The sequence below is a fragment of the Brassica napus genome, chromosome C6, assembly GCF_020379485.1.
Source record: "Brassica napus cultivar Da-Ae chromosome C6, Da-Ae, whole genome shotgun sequence".
Classification (NCBI taxonomy): Eukaryota; Viridiplantae; Streptophyta; class Magnoliopsida; order Brassicales; family Brassicaceae; genus Brassica; species Brassica napus.
The window spans coordinates 4,780,030-4,794,506 of record NC_063449.1 but is presented as its reverse complement, the minus strand read 5'-3'; the positions used below and the strand labels follow the sequence as shown (position 1 = coordinate 4,794,506).

General features: G+C 34.9%; 3 protein-coding genes across 3 annotated transcripts; 1 reads left to right on the top strand and 2 right to left on the bottom strand.

The window, feature by feature from the left end:
• Positions 1-1,466: 1,466 nt before the first annotated feature.
• On the bottom strand, positions 1,467-6,121 carry LOC111204103. The gene is made up of 2 exons (XM_022698306.2): positions 2,444-6,121; positions 1,467-2,073 (listed from the first exon to the last, which is right to left on the bottom strand). The coding sequence occupies exons 1-2, from the start codon at positions 3,098-3,100 to the stop codon at positions 1,486-1,488; spliced, it is 1,245 nt and encodes a 414-aa protein (XP_022554027.1). The 5' UTR covers positions 3,101-6,121; the 3' UTR covers positions 1,467-1,485.
• A 987-nt stretch (positions 6,122-7,108) lies between these two features.
• LOC111204045 (E3 ubiquitin ligase BIG BROTHER-related) lies at positions 7,109-8,387 on the top strand. The gene has a single exon (XM_022698242.2). The coding sequence runs from the start codon at positions 7,568-7,570 to the stop codon at positions 8,240-8,242; it is 675 nt and encodes a 224-aa protein (XP_022553963.1). The 5' UTR covers positions 7,109-7,567; the 3' UTR covers positions 8,243-8,387.
• A 228-nt stretch (positions 8,388-8,615) lies between these two features.
• On the bottom strand, positions 8,616-13,136 carry LOC111204645 (agamous-like MADS-box protein AGL53). Its single transcript, XM_022699828.2, has 3 exons — positions 11,088-13,136; positions 10,137-10,212; positions 8,616-9,926 (listed from the first exon to the last, which is right to left on the bottom strand). Exons 1-3 carry the CDS (start codon positions 11,371-11,373, stop codon positions 9,920-9,922), a joined length of 369 nt encoding a protein of 122 aa, XP_022555549.2. The 5' UTR covers positions 11,374-13,136; the 3' UTR covers positions 8,616-9,919.
• Positions 13,137-14,477: the final 1,341 nt, after the last annotated feature.

Sequence of the window (14,477 nt, the reverse complement as noted above, 5' to 3'; positions counted from 1 at the left end):
TGTAATAATAAACACCGTGTTTGTGGAACTGAAAACCCTGTGACCTTCTATTTTGGTTATATGAAATGATGCCAATGTTAGCCTGTCATAATATATGACTGTTATAATCTGAATTAACATTTACAACATTTATTACGTGAGAAGTTATATTCCAAATAGTATGTACTATGTCATTAACTTCTGAAAACTACTATTCCATTTAACATTTTCCATGTCAATTATTTCATAGCTGCATAGTATATCATGTATATATCTAAGTAAGCTAATGGGAGATTGGATACATGTATTTACATTCCTAATGAGCCACATGAAATACAAAACTAATGGGGATGGCAATAGAAGAGTTGATAGTAATCAATAAACCCACGATAGGGAAATATAAACCCCAATACGTATGCAACCTAACCCAGATCTTTTTGGGTATCATAATAGAACACTAAACCCAAGTTAAGGAAATATAAACCCCATTACATAGGTAACTCAAGTCTTTGTGAAATTAAATCAAGGATTGATCACCATGATATACAAACATAATGGGGATGGTAACCAAACAATTGATAATGAACACTAATACCAAGTTAGAAAAATATAAACACTAATCAATAGACAACCCAAATTTTACTGAAATTAAATCATTGCAAATACCTCATATATAACTGTTATAATCTGAATTAACATTTACAGCATTTATTACATGAGAAGTTATATTCCAAATAATATGTACTATGTCATTACCTTCTGAAAATTACTATTCCATTTAACATTTCTCATGTCAATTATTTCATAGCTGCATAGTATATCTTGTATATATCTAAGTAAGCTAATGGGAGATTGGATACATGTATTTACATTCCTAATGAGCCACATGAAATACAAAACTAATGGGGATGACAATAGAAGAGTTGATAGTAATCAATAAACCCAAAATAGGGAAATATAAACCCCAATACGTATGCAACCTAACCCAGATCTTTCTGGGTATCATAATAGAACACTAAACCAAAGTTAAAGAAATATAAACTCCAATACATAGGTAACTCAAGTCTTTGTGAAATTAAATCAAAGATTGATCACCGTGATATACAAACATAATGGGGATGGTAACCAAACAAGTGATAATGAACATTAATAGCAAGTTAGAAAAATATAAACACTAATCAATAGACAACCCAAATTTTACTGAAATTAAATCATTGCAAATACCTCATATATGAACACCAAACGTACAAACTTACACAACCCAACTCCAAATTTAAATAGAGAGGGAGTGCAAATAAGATCATTTCCATTTCATATACACTAGATGAAATAGAAATAGAGAATCACTAAAGTGATCTACTACATGTGTTATCTAGAAGCTTGACGTGTGTGGTAGGTGAGGTGACGACGCATGCAATGGAGTAAATGGCTATTAGTTGTTTACAGCTATTCCAATTGAGAGAGTAGGGGGAAGCCACGTTATGAGTTGTAATTACCAAGATATTTTCACTGTGTACATTCAAAACAGGTCTCCCCATACATGTCAACTCCGGTGGTGGAATTGCGCAGAGTGGCTAACTCAGTCTTAACAAAAGTTTCCACCGCCGCAATAGAAGAATTGGCGGAAGCTACTTCAGTCATGAGTTTGCTGAGTTCTTTAGAAATGTGGTCTTTCATACTGACCATGTAGCCCTCAAACATAGGTAACAGTTGTGCTTCAAACGCCTCAGCCGCTTGTCTAACCAAATCTTCAACATCAGCGGAAGTAGGCCGACCACCAATAGGCGCCTCACCCTGCCTCATACTTGGTTGGCCTCTTCCTTCTCCAGAGTGGACGACATCGTCACCACCTCCTTGCTGCCCATATTCCCTATCAGTTTCTTCAGGTTCGTGTTCGTCAGTTCGGAGAGGGTGGCCCTTCTTCACCTTCACATCATCTGCTTTCACACCACCTATCCATGTGTTGTGTTCATAAGGGTAGTCATCACGAGCTAGTGCAACCAGGTGATCAACAGCTTCGTCTTCCGTGTCTTCCAACCCACGATATAACTCCTCACCAGCTTCATCTGATCTAATAAGAGATCGCACAAAAGCCTGAAAAAATTCAAAAACTTCTCAATGAAGTTGAAGCATAACAAAGAATAAGAACATTAGATGGACATCACAGCGGACCAAAAACGGCATCAAATCAACACATAATAGTAGTTGATACTGTCATACACAGGATACTTGACTGGAATACTATATGCATACTATGACGTTCGAAATGGAAACCAGTTTTAGGAAATCATACTATGTCATAAACAGAGCACAAATACGCAATGATATTCCATAAATCTTCTGCAAAATTACTACACTAGATGTTCCCCAAAATAAAAACAACAAATCACTTAAAAAAAACAAATGACACGCTTATACGAACAATTAAGAGTGTAACATGGCGAGAGCACTTAGAAAATGTTACCTGACCCTTTTGGTCGACAGCTTTGGCTGAGACGACATTCACGCTGAACTTCCTATCAAGCAACTCGTTAACAATATCTTCACTGCTTTTAGACTCATCATCCAGGAGGGTAACTGCTCCGGGCTTAAGTAGTATCGAGGGGCAAGCAGCAACTGTAACAAGAACCATGGCATGCGAGAATCCTTGGATGGCCATTGTGTCCTGTAACACATAATGACTGGGACGACGAGATTTTGTACTGCACACCGCAAGGAGAAATGACTCACGCCCCCATGGATAGTTTAGGAACTCATCCAGATTATCTAGCATCCGCACAACCTCAGGTCTGATGTTCGTTGTGCCACATGTGGGGCACAAAATACCTTCAACCAACACTAACAAGGCCAAGCGGAGACGAGCTAACGGATCCTTATATTTATTTCCCTTCACAAGGCGGTCAATTATCCAGCTGGTGGTGGGCTTATCCTCCCTTCCAAACAGAACATCCCATGTTGATGGAGAAGCGCTCGATGATGTCGATTTTCCGGTTCCCTTACCATGCGCACCTTTACCCTTCGCCTGATGGTGAACGTCCATTATTTGGCCACAATTGAGCCCAATTACGAGTGAAAGTCTTGAATAACATAACGAATTGGTTTCCCCACGAAAAGCCACCATAGTTCGGAGTCCTTCTCAGTGATCAACTGTCGTGAAAGAAGGTAGTGAATAAACATAACCGAGAAGGTATGGGACCCCATCTTCAGTACTTTGCCAAACTGTGACGCACTCAACATTGTGAGGTCCTCATCCTCTAATGCACTCTTTATTACTTCGATCCAACGAAGATTGAAATAGTTGTTAACCCTTTTCTTGCCAATGGGTTTGCAGCATGTCTCAAACAATCTACTTGGAAGCTCTAACTCCTCCATACCAAACCTGAAGAATGAAAAGAAAGAGAGTCAAAGAGTGAAGATGGTTCACAGTGGCATATGCAATATAGAAATGACTAATGAGTTAAACAGAATAAGAAAAACCAACCGAATGGAAAAGCATATCATGTGAAAGTACTTATCCATATGAAATGGAATATTATGCACCGTATACTATTCTACTCACCATGACACTTCCCAATGAAATATATAGATAACATAACATATATATGCGTTCACAGTGTCATATGCAATATAGAAATGACTAATGAGTTAAACAGAATAAGAACAGGCAACGAAATGGAAAAGCATATCATGTGGAAGTACTTTTCCATATGAAATGGAATATTATGAACCGTAAACTATTCCACTCACTACGACACATACCAATGAAATATACAGATAATGTAACATATATATGCGTTGCAGCCTGCATTCCACAAAATAATCGATATTCCTAGACCATGAACCAAATCAAGCATAACTTAGGTTAACAACGTCACACTGAACCACACCCAAACACAAAGTGAAACAAAGCAAACATTAACGGAAAATGATACTATCATACATGAAATGATTGAAAGGTATACGAATACTATTACATTCTAGATGGAATCCAGATCTGAAATTTCATACTATGTGTAATTATAGGCCAATTCTTAGCAATGATATTCTACACATCTTGGTATAAATTACTACTCCACATAGTTTGCATACTATGTGAAACAATTCAAATTTAAGAAACCCTCACACAAGCCGGGAAAACTCGAACCCTAAATCAATTTGACAAAGTTCGATCTGTGACGACAGAATTCCGTAATCGGAACAATGGGTTTCAGCAGGAACGATGATACAAACTTAACAATTAAAAACCCTAATTTTGCGAAGATCGAAAATAAAATAAGAGAAACAGAGAGGAAGCAGAAAGGGAAATAACTTACTGCGTTGTCACAGATTTGAAGAAACCGCTACTCTGTGAAGTTGGAGATGTCGGCGGTGTTACTCCCCTCCGCCGAAAATGTCGCGGAAAACAGAACCACCGATGCCGTTAAAGCCGAAGCCGAGTAGAAGGGTAGACGACGGAGATGAAAAGTTGATTGCAATCAGAGGCAGAGGCGAGACTTAGGAGCAAATAAGCGGTCGGGACCTTCCGAATTCCAGAAACAACCGTCGACGAAAGAGAGAAGGAGAAGTTGTGTGGAAGATGGAGAGACACGATTTACTTTGGACAATAAAAGTTATATTTTTTTTATCTTGTAGCAGGTTAGCCGGTTAAAGGGGAAGGGTAGGATAGTACATAATAATTGACGGCGTCTATACATGTGTTAGGTAAAAGTGCTATACCGTGAATTACTTTTTATTTGCATGTCTATAGCCCCCAATTTCCCTTTAGTTTTTTACTGACATTTTTAGTAATAAGACCTCTTCAACTAACTAAAGATGGATTATAAAACAACTTTTCAACTTAAAATAACAAATCTTTGACTTTAAATATGTTAAAGTTGGTTACATTTCGTCTTAAATATCGTGACGGAATGTGACAAATATCAACAATTTGTAAGTTGAGAGTTTATGATGTTGAAAATTTGACCGAGGGGATTCTTCCAACTCGAAAATAGTTTAGCAATTTTATCACTCAAAAGTGTCAAATGTTTAAAACTTTTAAGATCAATTATGCATTGTTTAAAATCAATTTATAAACCTTTAAAACTAAATTATAAATTTTCACATTATTTATAGTTTACGTAGATCTATAGTTTCTTCGGAAAACAGTTCTACATCTAGTTTTCCATATTTGGAGAAATGTTAGTTTGACAAAGGTCGGGTTCTTCCTTGGCGTGTTCTTGCCGTGATGGGTTCTAGATCAATATTGTCTCGGTTTTTAATGTTTCCTTCATCGGTTCAAATGTGTACATTCACCTTTGGTGCTTGTTTAATGTATTCTTTTTATTTCGATTGTTGGATTAGCTCTTCTCTTGTTTGTTGGTATGTCTTATTTTTTTTGCTTATGATGGTGAATGCGTTTTCTTGGAGAGTTTGTTTTTCCTTGGTTTACATGTTTCGGAACAGTTTTTAAAGTACTTATTGGTTATATAATCATCGGCTCATTCTAGAAGAAAAAGAACTTTCGCTTTTTCGTGCATCTCTTTGTGGGTGTTCGAATGTTAAATTGCTTCGTCTCCTTTTGATGGTTTATTGCGGTTGAACTTGTGGCTTGTGGTATGTTCAAGAGCATTAGCATTAGAAGTAATTCATGCATGTGGCATCTGCCAATAATTCGGCTTCGAGTGCTTTATTTTTCTTTTAACTCTTTCCGATCTTGGTGTTGTGTCTGCTAGGGTGTCTTGTTAATTGATGTTCGGTCTACTTTTTCTATGAAATTTAAGTGTTTAGTGCTAATTAATCGGTTGTAGTTTGGCTCCGAAATTTTTTCTGTAGAGATTGTTTGTCTTGTCCGCTGGCTTGTATGTGTGAGGGTTTAGATTATCATATCTCTTCTTTGTAACTTTTGTAACATGTATTACATTTGATTTAGTTTGAGTTGGACGCATAACTCAAAAATGTTAGCAATCATGAATTAGTTTTGAATTTTTCAAAGTTGTGTTTGAGTTGTAATATATTGTTGATGCGTTAGAATTTTGAGTTATAGCCTTTGTAAAATGATAACTCAAATCTTAAATCAACATCAATAACAATTTCATGTAAGCTTTGATTTAAAGAAAATTTTGAGTTTTCTAATAACTGCCAAACCATAATCATACTAGGTGTTTTCCTGCACCATATGCAATGATAAAATTTAAAATATTTTTTAACAGATAAATGTAAATTAAATTTAAAACTAAAATAAAATTTTATTAATATTTTAAATTTTTTTTTCTTAACAATATTTTAATATAAATTTGATTTAATTGAACATAAAAATTAAGATAAAAATAATTTTGTTTATTTTAAATTAAATTTAAGAGTATGCATGTATATATTTAAAATTATAATATTAGATATATTTTTCTATCTATTTACTTTAATTAAATATATTAAATAATTTTGTAAAAAATTGCATAATTGTTAAAAATTTAAAGTAAACAATATTTATAAAATTTGTATATATAAGAAACTAATGATTTTACGATTAAATTTTTATAATTTTCTTAAAAAAATTGTATATATTTTTGAAAATTTTAGTAATAAAATTGTATAATTTAAAAATATATAATTAAATGATATTTCAAAATTTTTAATGCCATATTTGAATATATTTATTTTAATGATGATTTATGTGTTATTACTATATTCTAAAAAAATTCCAAAAATATAAATCGAAATTAAATGTAATATATGAGTTATTACCATATTTTTAAAAGTTTACTAAAAAATAAATTAACATTAAATGTAATTGTCCATGTCATATTAAGCTATAAATCTTGTCATCAATTTTAGTAGTCATGTCATATTATTTTTATGAAAATAATTATAGAGAGGACATGTGGCAAAATCACTTCTCAAATAATGCATAGGGGATTAGTTAGTATAATATATTTAATCATTTAATATATCTAAAGATTTCCCAAAAAAATATATTTTCACAATAATTAGTTAATCAAAATTTTTATATATTTTTAATTGCTAATTTTGTCTGATAACTAAAACGTTATGTACATAAATTATTTGTATATGTGTGGGAGATTATATATATGTGAATATCTTTACTTAATTTAATATATCTAATTAGCTTTTTATTTAATATTATTTATATTATTTTATATATTTTTTAAATAATACTATTACATTTTATAAATCAAAAATGTTACCGGTCAATTATATTACTAAAATAGTAACTCATTTTTTATATCAAACCTACTACGTAAATCTACAATTTCTATCGTATAGTTTTTACTGCAAATTATATCAAATCATAATTTTATTGTAAATCAACTCTAATACTAGATGTGTCACGGATCGGAGACATAATCTATAAGCGTGAAAAAAGGTAATTCTATATAACAAGAAAAAGGAAAAGAAACAGTAAAAAGGAAAATATTAGACTTTGGTATCAGTAAAAATGGAAATTGATGTGATCTCATTCTTAATCCATCTATTATAAATACAAACTCAACCCTAAAACCGATCATCAACCATTCATCTTATTTCTTTTACATAACGCGTAGAAAAATTCGGTCAAATTCCTGTTCAATAGTTTTCTTTGAGTAAACTAGTCATGAGAGCCAGTTTCTACCACGAAGTCTTTGATGATTCTCAACCGGAAGATGCTGGCACGATCACAGTCACTGCCACAATCCTTGGCGACGATGATGACTTTGACACGTCATTCACGACTAGCTCGCTTCCCATACAAGACTTCTTCGGTTTTGATGATCAGAACGAAAACTACGAGTGTCAAATCATACGAGAATTGATGTGTTTCCTGCAGGAAGCAGATATCGACGCGGACACTATTAGAGATGTGTTTATGAATCTAGTTGCCTACGTTCTTATTGTAACTTGTTTCAGTAGTAGTGGGTACTCTCCTGGATGTGATTTATCGGTTGAGTTGGATCTCTCTCCTTATTATCTCCATGATGATGATGATGACTCCCAGTCACAGATTGAAGAAGCCGCTCAAGTCTCGTTCCATGAGATCACTAATAACACCCGGTTTAGACCCGCTAGCAAGCTCGTGGTCAAATCCCTAATCAGGAAAATTTACAAGAAGAAGAAGAATAGCTTGGAAGAGTGCACGATTTGTTTGGAAGAGTTTAAGAATGGAGGAACAGTTGTGCCTTTAGCTTGTGGACATGAGTTCGACGATGAGTGTATCGTGAAGTGGCTTGAGACCAGTCATGTTTGTCCATTGTGTCGTTACGAGTTTCCATGTGAAGATCAAATGAACTAAGTGCTCGATGGATTAAACAATTAGTATGAGATTGTAGATTTGACTTATGAGAGAGTTACTTGTTGTGATGAAGCTCTGTTTAGTATTTTTTTTAATCGATCCATTTGTTTTGCTACTTTAGAGTATGTTCTTTTGTACAATAGTTGTTTTATTATATTTATTGTTCTTACAAACTATCCAGCAACCCTATATACAGAAAATGCCTAAAATTATCGAGAGTATATTGACAGTGGATGTTAAAGGATGTTGGTCTGGTTAAGAAAGTGCTCTAAAGATAGCGACAAGTTTATCATTTTTTATTAGTTTTTCTGGTTATTATCAATAAGAAGTTTTAACTAATTGACTCGTTTATAAACAAACATACATAGGGACATTCATTGTAACTGACCAGTGAGCTTTCCTTTGTAATAATCAATATTTATACAACTGAATATTGTGAACAGAGGCTGAATCTTCTAGCACATAGCCAACACCAGCTCAACAGAGTCCAAAATACTCTCTCTGCTACACTTGTCAATATATACAATAATACAAAGCATAAAAAACATCCAAACACACTCAAGTCTCTTCATCTTATACTATAGTTAATAACTGCAAAACTTCCTTAAAAGCATTAGAGTCTTCACTTGATCACACAATCCAGTTTGTCAGAACGACCACCATTCCTCCAAGCTTAGAGTGTCCTGTCCTGAAATTTAGCTGAGAAGTTGGTAAAAATAGAATGAGATGACATGGATGCAGTGAAAGGCGCTGCGCTTCTCTCAAGAATAAAGATGGACATGGATGCATTGATACTTTTTTCGGTTAACTTTCCAATAATTTCTTTTTGTAAAATGACTAGATTACGAGAGTGTAGTGTATGCATATGTTGCTTGTTGGACTTTTTTTATATTTTGAAATGCACAAAAATAGACATTATGAAAAAATCTTAATAAGTAAACGTGGACAATTGTTACAAAAAGGAAAGACTAAACTCATACTAAACCATGTTTGCACATCAAACCGAACCAAAATGAACTTGACCTTGGGTTTGATTGAAAACAACCGGATATTAAAAATTGACTGACCTGGTTTGACTTTGGCAAGCATTAACCAATCGGTTATTTAACGATTCTTGAAAGGGGCGTGTGAGAGCATGATTAATGGGAAGTTTTTAGGATGGAGTTCTTAGCGTAATATAATAACCCGTCTCTTAACTTTTAACTACAAAAGCTAAGAACCGGTTTTTTAAGAACCGGTTCTTAGCTTTTGTAGTTAAAAGTTAAGACACATTTTATTATATTACGCTAAGAAACCCATTAATCATGCTCGGAGTATTTGCCATTTTGTTGGTCACTCCATGCGATAGACTGATCACTACAGATGTGAAGCCAAAAACAATTAGAGTATCTCTGAAAAAATCGTACCTTTTAAAACTAGATTCATTGCAATCATCTCTCTGTTATCTCTCCGCACTTGGTTGAAACTGAAGCAAAGAGCAAAAGCGATGTCGTTCGAGGAGTTTAAGCCATTGAACGAGGAATCTCTGGTAGAGTACATAAATGCAACGCCTTCCCTCTCCTCCAGGCTTGGAGACAAGTACGATGATCTGATGATCAAGGAAGTTGGAGATCATCACAGAATCAGGCTTTATCTTAAATCTTCCCTCCTTGGCGTGTTTCCAGAGAACCAGTTTCCCTAGTCCCTGACCACCACAATACCGTTCACCACTCCCCAAAACTTCTGTTCTGAATTATACGCTTTTTAACTAACCATAATGTATAAAACAAGTTCCACCCCTCTACAAAAACAATCTGTTTCACTCTTTCAAACTCCATTGTCTGTTTGAAACGCGACAAATTAAACTAAGAATTAATCCTTCAGAAGTTTTACCATTAATATCAAAAGTACCTACCAGTAGTGTGTCTTTGTGAGAGATACATAAAGGAGATAGCAGCAAATTATCCCAAATGTCCCAACTTTCATTTTGCCTGAAACAGAAAAGAAGAAGCTTTTGTTCAGGTTTAAAAAAAAGGCATCTCATGGTAATAGAGTACTGTTGATAAAATTTGAAACAAGAAATCAGTAGAGTTTGTTATAGCTAGTACATGGAAACATGAATCAAACTAAGAAAGCAAGGTGATGAGATGACATAACTTATGATGATAGTCCTTATAAATAGATAGATATCACTGAGTTTAAATCTAGCGTTATTATAGATCATCAACAAAAGTCCTTTTATCTCAGAATATAATAGCACTTAAACAATGAAAACTGCAAAACCAGAAAAACGTATTATTTGTTGCAAGCAAAAAAGGCAGAGACTTGGAAAATAAACAAAACAACATTCCAAAATCCCATTCAGACATTTGGTCGAACAAGTATTCGCCAAAAAGAACACAGAGACTGGAGAGTGTTTAGGAACAGACAATTACTAAAACTGGACAATTTTAACATCTACACTTAAAGACAAAAGAGACAGTTACGAGATCAGAACCTCCTCCTACCTAGTCAATCAATCATTGACAATAGTAGCAAACATAAGAGATAATAAAAAGAAGTTGTTGACCAAGTCAAACTATCAAGACCTAATTAAGAGAGCATCATTCCAAAACATGATACACGGGTTGTGTCTGCTGCATAAACTCATGATCAAACTGATGAAAAGTGTTAGAAAACGGAAGAGGAATATCAAAGTTGTTGCAGCTTGCCATCATCATGCGTTGTTGTTCCCCAAGAAGTAAATCCAAGTAATTACTACCATAACCTTGATTACATGATGATGGTTGTTCAAAGCCAGAGGAGTTGTTGGCCAACTCAGTGAAATCACCGTTGTCATGGTTATACAAAAGAATCGAGAACTTACTCAAGGACGTGGTTGTGGTACTCGGATGATTAGAAGATAGATCCGTTGAAACAACAGCACTAGCCTCCTTGGGTTGTTGATCAACAAGAAAAAGACTTTCTTGTAATGTCTGGAACCGACTCTGCAAAGAATCCATAAACTCTGACACTTTTCCCGAGAATTTATTGTCCTTTTTCTTGAGAGATTCCTTCTTGTCGTCCATCATCTTCTTGTTTAGAAACCCTGAGAGATTGGTGCTTTTCTTGTTCCTTTCTTGTTCGCTTAACATGCTGTATCTCTCGGCCATGGCTCTAACCTTTGCTTCTTCGTTCTCAGGACACGTCTTCACAAGATTCCCTTCACGGTCGAACCAGATGATGCACACGTTGACACCGCACAGCTCCGAAAGCTCGAACGCTTTCTTGAGAACGGTATGTGGACAAACTGAAACAATACTAGACTTTGCTCAAATGAGCTTTATTAAGATAGAAAAGAGATATTGAAATACCTCATGAGAGCTTTATTGAATGCAACAAACTAAATAGAGGAAAGCTTAGATTGTCACCAAGATAAGAAGGTTTTGGATTGATTCATAAAGATAAAAGAGAGGCTGCTTGAAAGACAGCCAAAGGTTACATACTAGCAAGTATTCTAACGACATATATAGTGGTTTATAAAACCCTAGTTACATAGTTACATATGCTTCTTAATGGATCATAAGATGGGCTTCAGTGTGGGCTTCAATATCCTTCCGCAAACTTAGCGTGGATGGAGCAGATACGCTGAGTTTGAAAGCACAGATGGAGATGGCTTGAGATGAGCATAAGTAGATGAAGTAGGATGCTTGAGATGTTGACAAATGGCTCTACTCACCATTGTAGACAAACATTAGTGTGAGATCTATTCAGACCTATACTTGGAGAGTATCACATGGCTTCACTCAGAGGTTTCTCTTGAACTTGGAGAGCTTAGTTGATCTCACTCAGAGGTATAATTGTGGACTATTTGTCTCACTATGAATCTAGGTTTACTTTACCCATTTCATTCTTCTAATGTGTCTCATGAAAAACTCTCTTTCCACACCTACCAAATAAAACTATACTCAATCTCTGATTCCCATCAGTATACTACCAAAAAACTCTGCCTCTAAACAATCTGACTGTCTCATTGGCATTTCACCGAGCACCTTGTGTGCATTAGTATTAAAGCCAGAAACTTGCATCCAACTCCACACGTAACAAAACCAAACAAGCCTATCTCTTTCAACCTGTCTGTTCCAAACCTATCTTAACCAGAATCTAAACCAGCATCAACTCAATCCAGCACACGACATATATATTTTATCATCCACTGTTCTGTCTCAAGAAAAGAAACAGAGATACCGTGAATAAGTGGCGAGGAAGCTGAATAAGTCTTCATTCTTCTCTAACCAGTTTGAGACCTGTCTGAAACTTCAACGAGAACATCTTGTTGCAAGTGTACTCGTCCGTTGCAGGAACAAAGACAAGAGGCAGCTCGCATCTGGTGACAACATGACGTTTCTTCAAACAAGGAACAAGTCCGGTCTTGTCTCGGACTTCTCCCTCTTCATATGAGCAAGCTCTGACCGGTTCTGTACATCTTCTGATTTTCTTTGAAACTGATGTTTTCAATGACAAAGTCACAGCTGCAGCAGGTCTCTGGAGTGGCTTGGTGAAGACAGTGTTGAAAGGCTGTCTTGGTCGCAGGTTTTTTTTTTTTTTTTTTTTTTTTGCAAGTTTGGAGCTTTACTGAACTTGTAAGCTTGAGCGGAAGCTGGAGAAGAGTCAAGAGTTAAACCCATGAATCGACTGCAGCTGGAGAGGGCCGGGGTTCAGAGCCATTGACGTAGCCGAGAAGAGATTGGCTGTTTAAGAACTGTTCGAACTGAAACTTCCAAAAGAGGTAATTTTTGTCATTTAGCTTGAGAGTAACGCAGTGGACGATGGTTAAAGGAGAAGTAAACGGATCACCATCCATGGCTCTGATACCATGTAAGCTAAGAGAAGCTTAGGTTAGAGATGAAGAAGATAACGTTTTATTCAAGGTTTCTTCCTGCTTACAATGGTTACATAACATCTGAATATATAGGAAAGCTGAGAGTCCAACTAGGGCACAGCTCAGCATGTGACAGCACATAGCTTTAAGGAATCAAATCTGTTACACAGCTGTGTGACATGAGCTGGAGCAGCCGTACGGAAACCGTAGTTTGGCGTCATCTGCTTTGGTCCTCTGTTACCGTTGCATAGCATAACTGTTGGCTGAACGGGCCTAGACACCAATGTGTGGGCTTTAGCTTCTGCCAAGGCCTTTGAAGTGTTTGGACTTAGACCGTAGCCACTCGTGCCTTGTACAAAGAAGACGAAGGTTTCTTGAACAGAGTAGTTTCTTTTCTCACCGATAATTTCTTCATCTTCAAACTCAAACAACTAATTTTTAGGGTTTCGACTGTATAAGCGGAATCAATGCAATGCGCGTAGAAGAGTGAGATGATTATTACTAATTGTGACTGTCCACTTCATATTTATATAGGCAAAAACGAAATTAAGAAAAAGAAAATCCTTTTGTTTAATCTCTCGAGTAAGTAAAATTAAAAAATAGCCGTTATGTTGTGACTTGCTAAGAACGTCTCATTGCTAGCCACGCATAAGAGATTGACACGTAAGCACACGAATTCATTCTATTTTATTTACTGCATTTTTATCGAATAATTAGTGAAACTTACCAATTCTGTCTGCAACTGAATTTATACACTCTCTTTTTATACAAAAAACTGATGTTAAATCTTAAAATTTGCACCCACAAAAAAATTGATGTTTTAGTTTTTCACATATATTAAAAAATCATAAATATTTTTATTCATTGTGACTTTTTACATTATTTGTTTTTTTTTTGTTTCCTAATCAATGTTCAACCATCCATATTTTTATAATTTACAAAAAATTTAAACAAAATACATTAACTAAAATCTGTGACATCAATCTTTCAAATACAATTTCTTTTTCTAAAAACATCATTCTTTTAAATATAGAAGGAATATATCTCAGATATGTTTTAAAAATAAATTTGAAATCTATATTATTATTTATGATGTGATTTTGCTAATTTGTCAGATTCTCCATAAAGTTAGGATTGTAATTAATTTTAATAAACATTTTTAATAATATTTGTAATGATATTCATATGTTTTGATAAAAACCCCCGTTTAAATATTAAAAGTGATTCTCAGTTTGACTACTCAACTGAACCAAAACCATTAATATGATGTTGAGCAAAGTTACACACAATACCGGCTCTGGTCTAAAGACTAAAGCTGGTATAGCTAGGGCTTTAAGTGCCAAAATGCATAAATATTTAAGGGCATCAATATTGTGTAAATCGCTTATAGTCGAG